Source organism: Dufourea novaeangliae, unplaced genomic scaffold (genome assembly GCF_001272555.1).
Source record: "Dufourea novaeangliae isolate 0120121106 unplaced genomic scaffold, ASM127255v1 scaffold163, whole genome shotgun sequence".
Taxonomy (NCBI): Eukaryota; Metazoa; Arthropoda; class Insecta; order Hymenoptera; family Halictidae; genus Dufourea; species Dufourea novaeangliae.
In genome coordinates this window covers 154,366-173,415 of record NW_015374034.1, presented here as the reverse complement: position 1 = coordinate 173,415, position 19,050 = coordinate 154,366, and the positions used below count along the sequence as shown (strand labels likewise).

General features: G+C 37.1%; 4 protein-coding genes across 6 annotated transcripts; 2 read left to right on the top strand and 2 right to left on the bottom strand.

Moving 5' to 3' along the window:
• Window positions 1-2,876: 2,876 nt before the first annotated feature.
• On the bottom strand, window positions 2,877-9,674 carry LOC107189508 (TAR DNA-binding protein 43). 3 transcript variants are annotated; one of them, XM_015578051.1, is made up of 5 exons: window positions 9,287-9,674; window positions 8,013-8,182; window positions 7,789-7,929; window positions 3,262-3,943; window positions 2,877-3,183 (listed from the first exon to the last, which is right to left on the bottom strand). In XM_015578051.1, the coding sequence occupies exons 1-5, from the start codon at window positions 9,522-9,524 to the stop codon at window positions 3,083-3,085; spliced, it is 1,332 nt and encodes a 443-aa protein (XP_015433537.1). In that variant the 5' UTR covers window positions 9,525-9,674; the 3' UTR covers window positions 2,877-3,082. The 3 variants fall into 3 exon arrangements, with proteins under 3 accessions (XP_015433537.1, XP_015433536.1, XP_015433535.1); XM_015578050.1 differs by having other exon boundaries at window positions 2,877-3,943; XM_015578049.1 differs by lacking the exons at window positions 2,877-3,183; window positions 3,262-3,943 and adding an exon at window positions 5,082-6,010.
• Window positions 9,675-10,396: 722 nt separating this feature from the next.
• LOC107189492 (sugar transporter SWEET1) lies at window positions 10,397-11,837 on the bottom strand. Its single transcript, XM_015578031.1, has 5 exons — window positions 11,601-11,837; window positions 11,244-11,383; window positions 11,046-11,123; window positions 10,693-10,975; window positions 10,397-10,612 (listed from the first exon to the last, which is right to left on the bottom strand). The coding sequence occupies exons 2-5, from the start codon at window positions 11,318-11,320 to the stop codon at window positions 10,397-10,399; spliced, it is 654 nt and encodes a 217-aa protein (XP_015433517.1). The 5' UTR covers window positions 11,321-11,383; window positions 11,601-11,837.
• Window positions 11,838-11,854: 17 nt separating this feature from the next.
• On the top strand, window positions 11,855-12,719 carry LOC107189457 (alpha-ketoglutarate-dependent dioxygenase alkB homolog 7, mitochondrial). Its single transcript, XM_015577993.1, has 4 exons — window positions 11,855-12,103; window positions 12,166-12,339; window positions 12,402-12,529; window positions 12,590-12,719. Exons 1-4 carry the CDS (start codon window positions 11,855-11,857, stop codon window positions 12,717-12,719), a joined length of 681 nt encoding a protein of 226 aa, XP_015433479.1.
• A 1,308-nt stretch (window positions 12,720-14,027) lies between these two features.
• Window positions 14,028-18,362, top strand: LOC107189456 (DNA replication ATP-dependent helicase/nuclease DNA2). The gene is made up of 13 exons (XM_015577991.1): window positions 14,028-14,611; window positions 14,687-14,951; window positions 15,019-15,196; window positions 15,259-15,544; window positions 15,610-16,020; window positions 16,082-16,324; window positions 16,385-16,534; window positions 16,607-17,000; window positions 17,081-17,274; window positions 17,368-17,554; window positions 17,617-17,817; window positions 17,886-18,068; window positions 18,144-18,362. The coding sequence occupies exons 1-13, from the start codon at window positions 14,028-14,030 to the stop codon at window positions 18,348-18,350; spliced, it is 3,483 nt and encodes a 1,160-aa protein (XP_015433477.1). The 3' UTR covers window positions 18,351-18,362.
• Window positions 18,363-19,050: the final 688 nt, after the last annotated feature.

Genomic DNA, 19,050 nt, shown 5'->3' with positions numbered 1-19,050 from the left:
TATATATATATATATATAGTATATATCAGGCATTCATTAAACGACTGTGTCCCATCCATAAAATATTACTTTTTTTTGCAATTAATTATCGCTTGCCTCACAATTATTATACTCATTCACCATGTATATATATATGTATATGTATGTATCAACACGTAGAGTTTCCTTTGTTTCTCTTTTGCAATCAGATACATATATATATATGTATGTAGTTTTTACTAATGCTTCATATCATCAAACAGCAAAATCACTTCTCGATTAAAAACTTTCATGCCTGTAGTTCTGAGACGACCATTAACAAATACATTCAACCGTCATACACACACACACTGAGAGAAAAGAGACACGTGAGGTTAAAAAAAAACAATCCAATCTAGAGAGAGAGAGAGAGAGAGAGAGAGAGAGAGAGAGAGAGAGAGAGAGATATTATAATATGAGTTTCCTATACACGTTACGTGAAAGCAAGGGAAAACAACGATTCTCCTGGCATAAGAAAATTTGATATTGGTAAAAGCATTGGTGTGTGAATGAAAGGGTGGTCCTTTAATATTCAAGTACTTGACTTTTCTGTTCGTCAATATCGCGTACAAAATCACTTCTATCAGCTGAATACTCGAGGATCACCCAGCGTCTACGATTTTCTTTACAATCCATAAGGTAATGTTTACCGATTACAAGTGGAAAATGGTATGCACATCTCAAATAGGAATCATTAATGAGACCTCTACGATAATGTAGTTCTTGCTTTTTTTTTTTCTCAAACGTGTAATAGTTTAAAATGTTTCACCTAGATTTTTATGCACTGTTCTTTTTTTCTTTCAGCTTCAACTAATGTACAAGAGGATTTATTGACTACGATCCGTGCATCGCGAATGATATAATTAATGGCTGGTTTAGATTCTTCGCGAAACCAATACTGGACTCATCATCGGTTGGAAGATTATTAACTCACAAACACATCTAGTTATCGTTTCAGAGTCTCGCAGGTGAACTAATAAAAATGTCGATTACGAAATGCCACCTTTCACAAACACGCAAACCAATCTCAATGAAGACCTTTTTTTTTAAACGCATCATCATCCACATATATATATATCATACTCAACTGTAAAACACATATCTATTTATCTCACATAAAGTCGGTCGTGTGCACACGCTAGAAAAAACGTTTACAATCCTTTTATTCTCCATTTAAGGCGAGATTTCTCTAAGAGTTAATGGCATTTTTTAAATCCCTCGGGTAGCTGCGATCAATCTGTATGCAACTGCGTCGTCTTTCACACTCGTCCCATTCCCCCATGCATCCTCCGTTTTCCAACACACAGAAACGGAACATCATCATCAACACTTCAGCACATTTCTCTCCGCTTGAATCAAAAGAAGACACGACGGAATTAACCAGAACACGCGACCAGACACTCTGCCCAGTCTTGCTTGTAATTAGCGATTACAATGGTACTGAAAAGCAAACAGCAAAATATATAAACAAGAAGCAAACCGCGGTCATACCGAAAAAAGAACATACTTTCGTAAGAAATATCCAACACGACAATAATCTTAGAAGCTTTGTTGCCCCCCCCCCTTTTTTTGTATTCTGAGCGAACCGATAAAGAATATATTATGCACATATGTTTTCTTTCAAGGTCGGTCTCGGATTCGTTTCCTCTTATACGATGGTAATATTGTTCTCAGATTGACGCCGATGACGCAATTAAAAAAAATATATAAAAAAATGGAAATGAACGACGCTGGATGCGTTGTTACAAAACGAAAAATGATCCAAGATTAAGTCCGGTGATCTCACGCACGACACGCTCGAAGAAGAGCCAGGAAAACTCTCGCATTCTGTCGACTCGACGAGATTTTGTATTTAAATTCTCAGTTATACACATTAAGCACACGGTATGAAAGTTTAAATAAAAACGTAAGCACATATATACGTACTCCCCAACAACAAATCTCGTTCTTGTTCATCCTACAGCACATTCACATTCATCCAACATCATCATCATTATCTATGTATCCTATACATATATATGTATATAATATATACATATATATTTATATATATGTATAATTCTCACTCATCAACCTCATTCTCATAAACATCTCAGTACAGTATTTATTATCTTGTTACTTTGTTTTCTTTCTTTCTTTTAATGAGTTGGTTAGACCGCACGCTTGAAATGAGATCATACGATAATAGTATGCACAGTTTCAGATGATCGAAGCTATCCGTCCCTTCCTTGCCTGTTTTATCCTCGCGCGGAAAAAACGGAATTGCGCCTAATATACACCGTCTTGTCTGCATCTTTAACTCCCCCGGTACAAAGAACAACGCGTGACAGGATCGGGGATAATACAGTACAGTGTGTGTGACGTGCAAAAGATAAAAAGAAGGGGGAGGGGAGGGGGGGTACCGCTGGGTCTAGACAATTAACAGTAAAAACACGATCGTTATGAAATATTTGTATATCAGGATGAAGGAAACGAAAAGAGAGATAGAGAGAGAAATAATAAAGAAAACATTTTCTTCTTCCCTCAGGTATATACAGTGGACTCTTGCTATATTGCAGCGCGAGGAACTTCTCCTCAAATGTACTTTCATGCATACCAATTTGTTTATCCCGCCACTACGGCGTAAGAGGAAAGACATCCTACCACTTGGTCTCTGGAGTTACTGAAATTTATGCCAAGTTAACATTCGTAACATTTATTTCAGTACTTTATATAAATTTACCAAGTGATAGGAGGCCCCTTCTCCTACGACACTTTGTCAGAGTTGACAATAATTCTACCCAACACTACCTACAGCCCCGTCAATCGTTCCTCATCGCGACAGAGGCCCAAGTTCATCGTCGTCGTACGTCGTTCTTACAAAATCATGGAATTTGTACCTACTACAAACAGGAGGTTGCCTAGACCATCTCTCCCCCTTGTTCGTTCTCTCGGTCGCTGGTGCGTTAATGCGTCAGGATCAAAGGAACGGATTCGCCGCCGAAATTTCTTCCTCCTCTAGAAACATCACCGTCCCGGGGAGGAGGGGGGTTGGTTAGGGTGGCGGTTGATTGAACGCAGACGTCTACTCGTACTTGAGAAAGGTGTTCGACTTCTGATCACGCTGCCCCGGATGATTCTGCCAAGCACCTTGGGACGCGTTCGGGTTATTCGGGCCTGGTCCACCTGTTCCAGGATTGCCTGTATTACCATCACTACCACCCTGATTCATCCAACTGAGAAAGCCAGAGTTGCCACTGTTACCAATGCTATTGTTCCCGGAAGGCGGCTGGCCAGGTGGGCCAGGCTGGTTCGAATATCCCTGATCGTTTCCCTGATTCTGCAAGTTACCGATCAAGCCCCAAGATGCTTGGTTCAACGCGGCGGCCACCAGGGCCGGATTGACCGGTAACGCGGACAGATTCAGACCGCCCATCGCCAGGGGATTCGACATACCGCCGCCGCCGCCGCCTCCGTTATTCTGTCCGGTGATCCCCAACGCTTGTAGATTCGGCATGTCCAGATTCCCGCGATTCCCGGGATTGTTCCAGCCGTTCGGGCCCATATTGTTACCTGAATGTCCCATGTAACGGTTACCCTGATAGTTACCCTGCACGTTATTCTCGACCGGTCCGCCGCCGGGGGCGCCTCTACGCATGTTCGAGTTCACTTGATTATTGAAATTCTTATTGTTCCCTTCCGATTTCGGCGCGGCGTTCGACACATGCACGGAGACCCCTTTAATAATGTGATCCTCGCCGCACAGTGACTGGGCCACCTCGGGATCTAAGAAAGTAACAAACGAAAATGCACGGAATGGTTTCGGGATGAACACGTCCGTCACTTCGCCGTATTTGGAGAAATAGTCGCGCAGATCATCAGCGGTTAGGTCTTCTGTACAGCGTCCCACGAATACCTTGCAGGGTACTTGCTGAATCATTCCCTCCTACGCACAAACGCACAATCAATCAATCATGTACAACAGATTTTCACAGTGAATTTTTTTTGCTTTTTTTTTTTTTTGTTTCTTTGTTGTCCGATAAAACTTGCGTACAGTGCACATTATTATTGTAATTACACGTGATACTTGACGTCCGCTTGTTAAAAAGAGTGAGAGTTAAATACTATGCAATTTTTTTGATTTTTTTTCTTCACTTTTTTTTTTCTTTTCGTTATCAAACAGTCGTATGTAAAATGTCCGCGAGCGATTGATTGCGTAAATAGAGATCGTACTAAGAAACAGAGAAGGACTAATCTGCACTAACGTCAAGTTTTATAGAAAATTCTGTTCATATACGCAATTCATTTAGTTGTTCGATATCTCGGAAAAAAAGGTGTCTCGGCTGGTCAATTTACACTTGATCTCCGTGAATTATATATATAATATGTATGTATGTATATATAACAACACTTAAGCACTATGGCCTCTTTTAAATCCATGCACAAAATTTCTGTACAATGTTGTCCTTTCTCTTTATAATCGATGTAAAATCTCATGCTGTATATATATATATATATATTACATTATCTTAAAACTGAATAAGCACAATAGTTGATTAAAATGTAGACAGTTATTTCGAAGCTATCTCTAATATCAGACAGTATTTTTCATTTTATATGGTATATATATATATGCTATTTGTAACAGAGATCACGAGTCAACCGGAATACACATTCAGCTATCTTTCTATTCTCGAATCGACTTCTAGGCATTACCATTTCAAAAGACACCTGGACTACGAATCCACAATTCATATATAACCAAGACGAACAACGGATAACATTTGTAATACAAACTACTTACAGGGGTATAAACAACCGATTAGTTATTCAAAAGAAGAATGACAAGTGCCAAGGTGAAGATCTTGACCTAAGGAATGTATCTCAATATTTCTATTATCCAAAGTATAAAAAGCTAACTTGTGTCTATTCAAATCTACACTATAATCCATTACCGATTTCATTTCCAATACGTCCACGCTCTTAGGGAGTAAAAATGGTTCCGTAAGACCGTACCATTGCTTTCCCTTTTCTCTTCGGAAAAAGCCGATTCGATAGCGAACGTCTATTCCCGTTGAATCGTGACTTATGTATTTACGGATAGTAACAAGACTCATCAGTATCTTGACGTGTCCGAGACATGGTGATCCCTCGACGGCCGGTGCTTGTAATAACGATCGTAATAGTTCTCTTTAGCCGGGTATCTTGCTGTGTCCGGAAATCTGGCGTCTACCTCCTTACCGTCCGGAGGGTATCTGGCGTCGACTTCCCTGTTATCGACCGTGTATCTACCCTCTGGATCCCTACCGTCGACGGTGTATCTTCTGTCCATTTCACGATTGTCCACGGGATATCTACAATCAGCCTCGCGACCGTCACTCGGTATTCTATTGTCGCCGTGTCTGGCGTCCGGATACCGGACGTCCAACGGGTATCGACACTCCGGGGACGCGTAACGACCGTCGCCCTCGTAATAGTTACGATCGTAACCGTAATTGTATCGTGCTTTCTCAGTATAATCCGGATTCTCCATCACCGGATAAATGGCAGCACCACCGCCGCCACGTCCTTCGTAGTTCGGGTATCTTGCGGCGGCGTATTCAGCGTCGGACGGGTAACTACTGGCCGGTGGATTCGCGGCACCGCCGGTCCCGTGCTGCTGCTGCTGTTGTTGTACCATGTAATTCCGTGTATCGTACCCGGGATCCTCGTAGGCCGGATAATTGCTCTGTTTCTCGTACGCAGCATTGTAATTCTGACCAGCCTCGTACTTGTACTTATTGTTATCGTCGTACGGATAATTCGGCGGGTACGACGGGTAATGGGTTGTTTTATAATCGTACGACTCCGAGTCGTACCTAGGTGCGTTAGCAGCCTCGGATGTGTTTACGTTGATATACGGTTTCGTCACAGGCACCCGTCGACTACTCGGCGTGTGAACCGGTATAGGGCGGTAGCATTCATTGTGTTTGCTCGTGTCATACTGACGAGCCATCATTAAGCCATCAATATTCTGCAACCAGATACACCAGCCCTCGACAATCACATACAATTTTATCTGTATAATTTTTTTTTTGTTTTGTTTGTTTGTCTGACACACATGTACGCACTCTCTTTTTTTTTTTTTTTTTTTTTTTTTTTTTTTTTTTGGAGTATTTCCTATTTTTCTTCATTCCACATACCAGAGACATAAATAACACGTTGTCATACGTTTTTTAAAGGCTAACGTGTGATTCCTAATCTATACTCGAGCTACCCGACTGAGAAGACATACACGGCACCCAATCACGTCTTTATTCATCCACGGAACTGGTACGCTATTCTCCATCATACTAGACACTGTCTTACAAGCGTTCGGTAATAAAAAAAAAAATAAAACTGACTCATTAATCACGTAAAAGATTCTAATCGTTCTTCTGACCGACGTATAATCTTTGTTCAGACTCTAAACGCGAGATTCTCCGGTTCTGTTACGTTTCGCAAAAATTCCGAGCTCACTTCAAGTACGACAATCCGTAATAGTTGCACACCGCATGTGAATCAAGTGTCTCTTCGAATTCCACACACTGTCACGCAAACCATACCCATTACAATGTTTTTTCTCGTCTCGAAAATGAGGATACACATTTAGCGATACTCTCGAGTAGTCTGTCGTTTAAAATTCACTCCCATTATTAGTTGTACATACGTTTTCGATAACGAAAAAACTTGTGATCTCCCTGATTCGTTTCAGAGTTAGTGGCGCGACGACACTTGGTTTGGATATCTCTAGCAAGCTAACACTTGGAACGTTACATTAAATTCCGTAGAAATTCGCATGTAACCGAAACCCGAAAATCTATCAAACAGCACCTTTCTGTGTGTCTCTCGAGTTCTCTTCTCCTATGTTTCATGTGAACTGGGTATGTATATTCGTAAGTCATTCGTCCCTATTTAAACCTGACAGTGGTACTCTCATAGCATACTTGAAAAAAAAATGCCACACTATTGAATGACACAAACACACACCATGTTATTTACAAGATCACGCATCCATACTTCTCCTTTGCATCATACAACACTCATGTAAACATTCACGCACATTTATCAACTGGTCCCTTATAAATTTACCACTTAAAGCGACTACACATTCACCTATTTATACCACAATATACGTTTTCTCAAGAAGTATTTAAAGATGACCGTTAAGAGATTTATAAGCGGAAATCAATTGTCTTATTTGTCTTGTGCAACGATTCAAAATAGAAAATGAATTTCCACGGCAATGTAATTATTTACGTTTGTACCATAGTCAGACTTTTCAATTGTTCTTTTTTTCCTTGCGATTCGCTCTGTAGTATACGGTTCAACTAACATTCTATTGCATGCACCATAGACCTGTACACAACTATATAATGTCTATGCAAGCACTATATAAAGTCTATGAAAATGTTACTTTCTTCCCTACTCCATCGATGGTAATAAAGCAAGCAAACCTGTTCTCGGATTTTCAGACGTATAATATACATTATGGACAATTTTATTGCACCCATAACATCCACCCAAAATTGAACGAAACATACAATCGAACAAATTATTATTTTGCTATAAATGTAAAATGATCAGATTTTAATGATGTAACTTATCAGTGCATAGGAAAGTTGTGTACAGGTCTATGACTTGCATGTACATAAATATGTATATATATATCTCAATATTAAACGAATGTTAAGTACTTAAGCATTTGGGAACTACTTGAAGATATCTGAGGAAACAATGAACGTTTGTTATTGAACATATCGATGCTCTTACCTTACTGTTGGGAACCTTGACGTCACACCATCTACCATCTATCATGTGTCTTTGGGCAAGACATCTTAATTGGGACTCATAACTTCCAAATCTAATAAATCCAAATCCTTTGCTTTGTCCAGATTTTGCGTCTTTCTTCACCTAAATCAATATTAAGAGACATTTAATAATGCGTGTAATATTGGAAGAGAAGTACCTCCGTAAATCAAAAAACGAAAATTTACCTGAGCCATGAGCACTTCTCCAAATGTTTCAAAATACTCGCGCAAGTTCTGTTCGGTAGTTTTCCATGGTAAACCAAGTACAATCAAGTCTGTGCAACGCAACTTTGTTTCCATTCTTTTAGTCTTAGCTGTGGAATTTTCCAAATTGTCATCAGATTTACGTTTGTTCTCTGAAAAGATATAATAATAGAAGAGAAACGTAATTGCGATAAAAATAATAAAAAAAAAAGAGAAGAATACAGAAATCCAGTACAAATAGTTATTATTCAAAATGATATAAAAAAAAAAACTTCTACATCAGTGTATTAAGTGTCAATGTGTGTGTGTGTGTGTATGTGCACGCGTGCTTATGTGATATATTCATATATGTATGTCTGTAACATATATCGGTAAAATTGTATTAAACACTCAAGTTCAAAGCTATACACATGTATATACGTTTGTACAGATGCAAATAAGCTTTGTTCGGTATTAATAGACATTTATATAGATACATACACACAGATATTACTATAGCTGTGCATTGGAAGCATCGTTACACAAACTTAATCATTACCCGTATCTCTCAATCATCAGCATCAACAAATTCTATTAACATGTGCTTATGTCGATCTCGTTTAACAAGAACAAGATCTACCGCTATTAACATTATACAAAATAGAATAATTTCTTGATGGTAAAATCATGCACCAGCAGAAACAGGCTCTCGTGTTCCCTCCGTAAATGAAATTCGGATAAGTAAAATATTGAAAAAAAAAAAGGTAATTTCCTTGAAAAATGCAAACAAACATTATAAACACAGTTACAAACACAAACACATGTACTGGACTTCAAAGATAACTATTGAATCGATTAAGACCAATTATCAGTGTAGTTAAAAAATTCTCCAGAAAAAACTAAATTCGACGCGGCTCCACGGACGAAAATAGAATATCGAACGTGTGTAGCCAAAAGGGAAAAAGAAAATAAAGAATCGAAGTCACATTGAACGCAAAGAGGATGCAGAAGCAAAGGCAGCTTACTCCAAATTTGCGTCAATCGATATAACAAAATGCACGGTAGTTGGTCTTATCGTAGCATTAGTATTTGGGAGTCGTGGAGCGAGTGCGAGAGAGACAGAAACATAGCGTAAGGGGAGGGAGAGAAGAGGAGGAGGGAGAGAGGTAAGGGAAAAAAGAGAGAGAGAGAGAGAGAGAGAGAGAGAGAGAGAGAGAGAGAGAGAGAGAGAGCACAAGAAAAATGGGGATGGTATGGATTTGTCTTGAAATAAGCACCTTTTGGAAAGACACAAAAGTAAACTGCTTTGCCCCATCCATTCTCAGGCGGATGAAGACGTCCGTCAACGAGACGGATCCCGCGCATCGTCCGTGACTCCGGATTGCGGTATTTCAGGCCACACGTTCCGGGAAATTGGGCGGTCACGGTGGTCAATAAGAGTGTGCTATCGTCCTCCGTCGGTAGCTCTATCGGCTCGTCGCTCTCGTCCTCCGCGACCTGGATGTACGACGACATTTTGCTTCTTCCAAGCGTGCGGTCGTTTCTTTCCCGTGAAAGGAGAATAAAAATCTGTACAACACAACAAACACACACGCTCTCTCGATCGTCCCGCAGCCAGTCACGCAACACCGCACCTCTTTCTCTTCGCTTAGCAGTCAGTCCTGCCAATCGTAACCTACCCCGAGGCTCCCCGTTACAACCAATATGTCGGGAAAATTCTCCGCTCGACTTCCGCCCGAGAACAAATTTTCCTAAGGGAAGGAATAAATAATCAGTTTTTTCCTCCGAGTATGTTTACATTGAATCTGATAATTTTTTTAATCACAAGAAGTGTTTTACGGGATTTCAAATTCCTTTTATCATCGTTATTTCGAAGAAAAAAGTGACTAATACTATGCTCAAGCGAACTACTCGTTCTTCAGATTAGCGAACGATTACTTTGTTTATGTAGAGGAAAGAGTTTTGAAAGAGCTTTGAAAAATCGAATGATGAGCAAAAGAATCGATAAATTTATTTGTCACGGTATAAATCGGTGAGTATAGAAATTATTGATGAACAAGCAGGCAAATGAAATAGCACATCTTTTATAAGTAAAATCGTTTTTACAATTAACTTGTTGTTGTGCTTATAAAAATAATGTATTGTTTAACATTAATATATTTTCTAACGTAAATCGATTTTTTCTTGTAGAGCTAGGGAATTTTTTGAATGTTAAAAAGTTCCTAGATCGATAAAAACGCCACCATACAGCAGGACTTCGTACTATTTTTGGCGGTAAAAAGAATTTGTTTAAAAAAAAACCAATAGCAATCTGAAAAATATATTTCTTAGTCGCAATATAAATCATGTTACATTTGCTTCACATAAATTATGAGAAACAATTACTGTCATATGAGATGAGCTTCGGTGACTTGATTATTTCGATAAATCACAAAGAAACAAAGCTGGAACGCAGACAATACACAGCCTAAGAAGTTTGGTATCTGTATGAAAGGATCATTGAGAAGGCAACCATATGCAAACCACTGAGAGGAAACAATTAACGAAGCCATTATAATTGGAAATGGTAAACTTTCCGTACTTTTGACCTTTATCACGTGTGCCTAGGAAACATTATATTTCATTAATTCTGTTGAACGGTCACTTTTTACTTTAGTAATATAAAGACCTTATGAAAACTTACCATCATCATTAAAGGGGAGGCAAAGAATAATACTGTTACTGTACAGCTAAGAGAACCAACATACTTTGCAGATAATGCTTTGTCTTCCTCGTAAAAGCTATAAAAGTATACAGCTCCGAGAAAACAAGTTGCTACTATCATTTGTTTTATAATTTTAAATTTCTTTACACTATACAAAATAAACACGTAAACATAAGATATTTGTAGTATTGATCCAAAGATATTCACTAATAATATGAATCTGTCTTCAATAAGCATACTGTATCTTATCCATAGAACACATCTGTAACATATGTTATTTGATGTACACACGTACATAAGTAATAATGTACTTCACACAAGTTTATACTTACGATGTATAACATGTTACAAATGCCAAGGCTGAGGTGTTGCCTGTTGATCCATTTTTAATGATCTTTCTGCATACCAATCTGAAACACATTCGACAGCTTATTTTGTAAAACGTTTAATGTAAATAAAACACGTTGCAAATTTGTGAGATTTATCAAGCAAGATCGGATGAAACGTTTAATTCGAATTTTTTTACTTACACGCCGGCTAAAAATTGTAAAGCCGTGCAAATTGAGGCTGTAGAAGCCAATGCATCTTTGATCCCCGTCGAAATCATGACTTAAAATGCTCATAACAATTTCATGATCAACATCCGCATTCGCAAGCTTGATACCGGAATCTGTATAGTAAAACGATCTAGTTTTATTATGAAAGATAAAACCGTGGTCGATAAAAACTGTTTGTAGATTAAAAGTGACGCTCTGGCAGAAATATAACCCTCATAATTTGATTATCGTCGAAATCTATTCATTTTTCCCCTACTTCCACATATGGTTCGCATAATATAATTTGTCCGAATTTTATTGACTATATCAGTAAACGGCACAATTCTTTACCGCATTATTCGTAAGAATGAAAAAGTAATTGCTCCGTCAAGATTGCATACATTAGTCCCTCTTAAGTAACTCGAGCGTTCATGTATATACTTTTTATTGACGCTTTTTTTAAATAAATCAGACATTCGTGCATACAGATATATGAATGATAAAGTGAATATAATCTTGTATTGCGCCAGGGTTAATTAAATGTCGGTCCATTCACACTTTCAGTGCCTTTAACCTCTATTTGGACAAAGCAATCAGGAACCAACATGAGTCTCAAGATTCACCTGTTGACCAGTCTTTTGAGGAGAACCCATAATTCCTACAGTGTAAGGCATTTCACATGGTCAACTGTCTTATGCAATAAAATTGATGAAGATTTAGAGAATTGGAAAGAACTTCATAAGACAATGCAAATTATTCCAAATTTTATCTCTGTTGATGAGGAAAAATCTTTACTAGAAGAAGTTGATCCTTATATGAAGAGACTTCGATACGAAGAGGCACATTGGGATGATGTTAGTACACTTTTCATTAAGTTCCATTAATATTTCATTCACTTATTATTCAATAATTGCAGGCAATACATGCTTACAGAGAGACAGAAAGGAGGCAGTGGAATGAAAATAACATAAAAATAATAAACAGAATTCGTGAGAAAGCTTTTACTAAGGGAATGCTTCAACTTCCACTGATACATATTTTGGACCTAGCAGCTGAAGGATGGATAAAACCGCACGTTGACAGTATTAGGGTACATACTACAGTGATTAGTTTTATGTGTAGATGAAGGTTAATAGTTTTCATATATTCTAGTTTTGTGGAGAAATTATTGCTGGTTTGAGCTTGTTAAGTGACAGTGTAATGAGACTGACAATGGTTGGAAATGAAACAGTATACAAGGAAGATTTTCTGTTGCCACAAAGATCTTTATATATAATGAGGTATAAGTAGTTTTCTGTTTATAAATATATAACATCTTATTAAGAATCTTTACTTTATAGAGGCGCAGCCAGGTATAATTACAATCACGAAATTTTAAAAAATGAAGAATCGTATTACGAAGGACAGCATGTACCAAAAACTAGGCGTATTTCAGTAATATGCAGAAGCCAACCAAATCATGTTAGTTAACATTGTATTTGATGTATATAACTGCTTTGTCAATGTACGCTGTATATAATAAATTTAATTAGAGAACTGTTATTCAAAGAAGATTCTTATACATCAAATATCGACGCCATAGATGAAGGAAAGATGTCTGAAAAATTCCCTAGAAATCTTTCTGCCCAACACACAAGTTGTTTCTGCGTTGAGAGACAATAAAATACAATGCTATACTTTATCTATTTATTTAAATATTTAATATAAAATTTAAAATATATAAACATAAACATATGTATAAATTCCAAACAATATCCGTCATATAAGATATACACGATAAATAAATATGTATGTCGGGACTTGATTGTAGTTTTGCGCGTTAATTTTGAATATAGAAGTTTGTTAATCCATTATTGATTATTTCAGATGTTCAGTTTTGATGTTTAATTTATCGATCCTACGTTTTGTAAATAATTTTATTAATAAATTTATCGTTGAGTTCAGCCGTGTGTATTTTTATTTATAAATCGTTGAAATTCTAATTGTACATCATACATCTCACACACACGGGGTCTCTCAGCATGCTTCGGGGGCTCCGTGACCCCACATTCTCAGCCCACGTGATCAAAGGTGCCTCCACCGGGGCCTCCGTGTAGGGTCTATGGCGCCTCCACCGGGGCTCCGTGACCCCACGCTCTCACCGCGCAGGGTCTATGGCGTCTCCACCGGGGGCTCCGTGACCCCCTCTCTCACCCCACGTGATCAATGGCGCCACCACCGGGACCTCCGTGACCTCACGCTATCATCGTGCAGGGTCTATGGCGCCTCCACCGGGGGCTCCGTGATTTCACGTTCTCAGATCATCATGGTTTTCCCATCTCATTATCAAGTAAACCCAGGTAGAATTTGCGCGCGAAATGGTCATCGTCATTGTCGATGATTGTCAACGATAACTTTAAATCACGGATATCACAGATTTCTGTGATGCACCAGCGATACCGTAAAGTATTCAACTAAAAATGAAGAAAACAAATCGGTCGCACAAAAAGGTAAAGTGTGTAAATAAATGAGTATAAGTAATGAGAAACGTTACAGTTATACATCGACGATAATTTCATTCGAGAATTGCTATTTGAATTCTGTGTTTACTGCCCTTCGCGACGTTCGTCTGACACTTTGATTATTTATTATTGTTGATTATAGAATGGTCCAGCTCACAATGCAAATCATGCACAAAAGAAAATATCATCCTTTTTTTCAAACATTCCGAAAGATGAGGTGCTTAAAGATACGGATGACAAGATAGATGACATTGCAGTGATATCTAAAAAGAGGAAAATGACTACCGACATGGAATTGGAAGAAAGTCAGTCAAAGATTATTAAGCGAAATGACAAACTTGATGCGCACAATTTGAACAGAATACAGAAGCAACTGGAGGAGTCTAACGTGATTCATGATGTCTTCAGCGATGAGAAAATACATATCAAAAGTCCTTCTCCTAACAAAAATGTAGTTTTGGTAGAATCTAAGGAAAATATAGACTTAGACGGATATAAATTGAATGAAAGTAAACAATTTATTAGAAATAACAGTGTATTACACGAGAGCAATTTTGAGAACATTTCTGTAAATCAGATAACAACAGGTTCTACACAAAGTAGTAGGATGTCCACTAATTCTAAACAATCGGATGAATTTGGCAAATGTAAAGAGGAATCAGATTTTGCATTAAACACATGTATTGCAGATGATTTTAATGATTGCTTTGAAGAAGAATGGTCCTTGGTTAATCAAATAAACTTTGATTCTTTGCAGAGGTGTAAGGTTACTAGTGTAAAAAGAGAATGTAATAGTATATTGTTATCTGTGAAGCAAGAAGATTCTGCATCCAGTGGAACTGTTATATGTTCAGGTTTTTGGTAAGAGTTTATTTATTATTAAGTTATCATAGTATGAATTATATAATAGATGTCATGTTTTAAACTCAAATTCAGGAAAGATGCAAAAGTTGAAAAGGATGATATTGTTGCCATACAAGCAAGGAAAGACAATCAATCTTGGGTTGTGGATAATACTAGTGGTTTCATTGTTGTTCATGCAGATCTGTTAATATCTGGAACAACAATAGTTGGTGCTTTATTTTGTAGTAGAAAAGCAGTATTAGCAGAGAAGTTTAAGAAAATAGAAACACTGCCGTATTATAGAGGTGATGCAACAGCTATGGTAATTGGAAGCTTAGCTCATCAATTGCTACAAAAGGTACCAATTAAATGCTTAACATTTAAAATAACTTTTATACCATTTTAATTCATTATTAATTGTACAGGCAATACGCACAAATATTCATGACATGTCAGATATTATTAAATTGATGGACAGCATATTGCAGTCCAAGGAAACAATACGTACACTTTATGCATCAGAAATTGCATTTGATGCATGCCGGAAGGAGATGCTCGTATTTGTACCACGAATATTTGAATTCATTCAACATTATCTAAAAGGTAAGTCAGAGTATTTAGAATATTCCTTTTGTTCTTTCATTAAATTCTAATAATATTTATAGATAAAAAACAGCAGGATATAAATAATAGAAAAGACAATTTCAAAGGAAACATCACTTACGTTCACGATATAGAAGAAAATATTTGGCTTCCCAAGTTAGGTGTGAAAGGCAAAGTAGATGTCACGGTGGAAGTTAATCTAAATTCGAGAAGAAAAATAATGCCCCTTGAAATAAAGACAGGGAGACCTTCGTTCTCGTTAGAACATAAAGGTCAAATTATTTTGTATATTATGATGATGGCTCTTACGGGTCAAGACACAGATACAGGACTGCTACTGTATCTTAGGTAATATCTTATAATATACACATACTGTTAAATGAAATTCATTGCATAGACGTTTCTCATTCTAGAGAAAATAATATGCAAGAAATTCGAAGTGGACACCCTGAAAGAAGGGACTTGATACTGTTAAGGAATACTTTGGCTAATTATTTTGCTCCTAAACCAATCGAGAAGACATCAGATTTGATCTCCGAATTGAATGGGAAAACGCTGGAGTTACCCGAGCCAATCAACCATCATAGCGCATGTTCTAAATGCTCGTACAATGCGTTATGTTGTGCATACCTAAGTAGAGATACTAAAATTCAGTTACCTGAATCGCATCCATTAACAATGCTTGGAAAACAAATCTTAGAAAAATTGAAGCCTGCTCATATCGATTATGTCATGAAATGGGTTACGTTATTGCAAATGGAGGAGTCCACTCAATCCTCTGATAACACATTGAGATATTTGTGGACGTTAAGTCCAGAAAAGAGGTAAAAGTTAAATCTACCAATTTATAGATATTTTCACGCTAATAATTGTCCGTCTTTTCAGGGAAGCGAAGAAAATGTGCGTTTGTAATTTAAAAGTAATAGGAAAGGTCATCGAATGCGATTCTAAGTATCAACACACATTCGTTCGCGCGAATTTCAATGAAACATTCTCGAACGTTTCTATTTCACAGACAGAATTTACAGAAAATGAATACGTCCTGGTGAGCACAGATACGAATATAAACTTGTCAGCAGGTTTTATCGTGCATCTAAAAGAAGACTCTATAATTGTTTTATTAGACAGGTACACAAATTTGTAACTGTAGATTGTTTGTTGAAGTTTACTAGAATTATACAATTTCAGAAACATCACCAAGTACGGTATCAATGAGTCCTTTCACATAGATAAATATTCTTCCTTCGGAACTCTGTTTGCTTCTAATCTTGCCAGCGTTGGTGGATTAATAGGTGACGATGAAATCTGTGAGAGATTGCGGGACATTGTGATAGATAAGTTAGTAGGGTAGTTTGTTTAAAAAAAAATGTACTTCTCGTCATTTTGTCATCAATTTCATATTTTCGCCAGGAAACCAGCGACATTCGTTAAAGGATTATCGCGTTCTGTCGTACACAAAAGCGCGTCTATAGTTCAGGAACTAAATGAAAGTCAGCAAAGAGTCATACTGAAAGTAATGACTGCTAATGACTATATTTTAATCAAAGGAATGCCTGGTACAGGAAAAACGCAAACGCTAGTGGCTTTGATAGAACTGTTACACGTAACGGGACACTCTGTTTTAATTACAGCCCATACAAACAGCGCTTTGGATAATATCTTGTTGAAACTACTGGACAAAGGCATTGACTTTTTACGATTGGGCTCATCGTCTATTTCTCCATTGTTGAAACATAAAAGTGATGCGTACTCGTCTGTAAATTTCAATTCTCCTGAGAGCTTGGACGCTATGTATTCCAGCAAAGTATGAAATATTTTAAGATATAACTTGCTTTACGATGATTGTTGTATGAGGAGAGAAAACCCTATTTTTAATCGTTTTAGAATATTGTAGGAGTGACTTGTTATGGTGCTCATCATGCACTTCTTGGCCGACGAACATTCGATGTTTGTATTGTGGATGAAAGCGCCCAAGCATTGCAGCCAGTCGTATTAAGACCATTGTACAGTGCACGTAAATTTGTTCTTGCAGGAGATCCCGATCAACTTCCACCTATCGTTAAAAGTAAAGCTGCCAGGTACATTACTGTCGAAGTTCATTGTATATAACATATGATAAATTTATTCGGGATAAAGCAAGTTATAGTTTTACTCCTGCACTTATTCCACAGGAAACTGGGTGCAGACGAATCCTTATTCGCTCGATTAGACAGTGAAAATAATACCGTAATATTACCAAAACAGTACAGAATGAATAAAAGCATTATGCGTCTAGCAAACAAATTAACGTACAATGATAAATTAGAAGTAGGAAATACATTAATCGAAAATGCCACACTGGATATCGCAGATAGTAGGGTAAGTCAAATTATACGTACAATACTTTGCGTTTTATGTGTAGGGGTATCATTACTTTTTAGGATCTATTGAAATGTGGAAGGTGGATACAAAAGGTACTATCGCAGGATATAGATGACTCCATAATTATTTTGAATACGGGTTGTACGAATGATTTAAAAGCGAGTATTGAGATTAGTAAGAAGTATCCCAAAAGCGATCAAATATATTCTAATGTATGGGAAGCTGCCGTAATCCTCAAGCTGTCACAGACTGTAGTAGAGGTGAAATTTTTTTCTCATTTAATACATCATAATTTTACGAATGCATATAATGATATTCTCTTTTTAAGATGGGTATAAAACCCCAGAGTATAGGAATCATTGCTCCGTACAGAGCACACGTGAATCTGTTGAAAGGAATCATCCATAAAGATATTGAGGTGAACACTGTTGACCAATATCAAGGCCGTGATAAAGATATTATAATTTATTCCTGCGCGAAAAGTTTAATTAATAACAGTGACATAAAAGAGGTATCTTGCTTACATTTCGTTCAACTGGATATATTGAAATTAAAAAGTTTTTAAATTTCATTTTTCTGAATACAGGACCTTGAAATATTGGGGGACCATAAAAGATTAACTGTAGCTATAACGAGGGCGAAACATAAATTGATCGTCATTGCGGATAAATATACTTTATCGCATTACTCTCCGTTCAAGAAACTGTTCGTCTTGGTCGAAGAAAAAAATATAATAAATTTACACGATGAACACGATGATTTTTCATGGGAAACCGTGATGTCTTTGTTATAGATAGTCATACATTTCGACACTCTTTTGATTATATATATTATATTAATTGGAATGTTACATAATGGAATGCAAAATATTGTCACTTTATAATTCAACAAGAACTTATACAGTATTATTACATAAACTAAAGCTGAACAAAGTATCTATATTGCCTTTATATGTTAATATCTGGTAAGTAATCATTTCCAGTAATTATGCGTAATTTGTATTTGGTTTACAAATAAGACCACGTTCTTACACGTAATATGTACAAAGATAAGATAACCAATTATAACATTTCAGGGTTCAGTAATTTTATATGCACGAGAAATGTGTAAAACATTTATTGAAATGATTTATTTTCTTTACAAATTTACGAAACACTGTTACCATTGAAAACTGTTTATGAATGTGTAACAACGTTCAGTACATTAAATAAATACAAAAACCAATGAAGTAGCTAATGGAGAAATCATTTTTGGCGCGTTCGAGCTAGAGGTCCTGCGCCATATTCATATCAGCCGCATAGGCTGTGACTTCGGTACTTTGAACGCTTGCTCTTCGATTGTTTACATCTTTTGAACGAAACGTGAGCATTACACAATATCATGAAACTTTTTTTGTAGACAAATATTGATACTTTACATCAGTGAATTCGTCATGGAACATTTTGCGGACTTTTAAATTATATCAGATTTAACATTCTATACACTAAAATGAT

Bases quoted from the DNA above. Each gene is read 5' to 3' on its own strand.
- LOC107189508 (XM_015578049.1), bottom strand. From the start codon at position 9,524: ATGTCGTCGTACATCCAGGTCGCGGAGGACGAGAGCGACGAGCCGATA. The intron at 8,183-9,286 runs GTGCTTATTTCA...ATATCTTTTCAG, and splicing joins CTTTTGTGTCTTTCCAAAAG to AGAACAAACGTAAATCTGAT. The intron at 6,011-7,788 runs GTAAGAGCATCG...ATCTGGTTGCAG, and splicing joins TCAAGGTTCCCAACAGTAAG to AATATTGATGGCTTAATGAT.
- LOC107189492 (XM_015578031.1), bottom strand. From the start codon at position 11,320: ATGATTTCGACGGGGATCAAAGATGCATTGGCTTCTACAGCCTCAATT. The intron at 11,124-11,243 runs GTAAGTAAAAAA...AATGTGTTTCAG, and splicing joins TTACAATTTTTAGCCGGCGT to ATTGGTATGCAGAAAGATCA. The intron at 10,613-10,692 runs GTAAGTTTTCAT...AATGTTTCCTAG, and splicing joins CCTCCCCTTTAATGATGATG to GCACACGTGATAAAGGTCAA.
- LOC107189457 (XM_015577993.1), top strand. From the start codon at position 11,855: ATGAGTCTCAAGATTCACCTGTTGACCAGTCTTTTGAGGAGAACCCAT. The intron at 12,104-12,165 runs GTTAGTACACTT...CAATAATTGCAG, and splicing joins AAGAGGCACATTGGGATGAT to GCAATACATGCTTACAGAGA. The intron at 12,530-12,589 runs GTATAAGTAGTT...TTTACTTTATAG, and splicing joins AGATCTTTATATATAATGAG to AGGCGCAGCCAGGTATAATT.
- LOC107189456 (XM_015577991.1), top strand. From the start codon at position 14,028: ATGACTACCGACATGGAATTGGAAGAAAGTCAGTCAAAGATTATTAAG. The intron at 14,612-14,686 runs GTAAGAGTTTAT...ACTCAAATTCAG, and splicing joins GTTATATGTTCAGGTTTTTG to GAAAGATGCAAAAGTTGAAA. The intron at 15,197-15,258 runs GTAAGTCAGAGT...TAATATTTATAG, and splicing joins CATTCAACATTATCTAAAAG to ATAAAAAACAGCAGGATATA.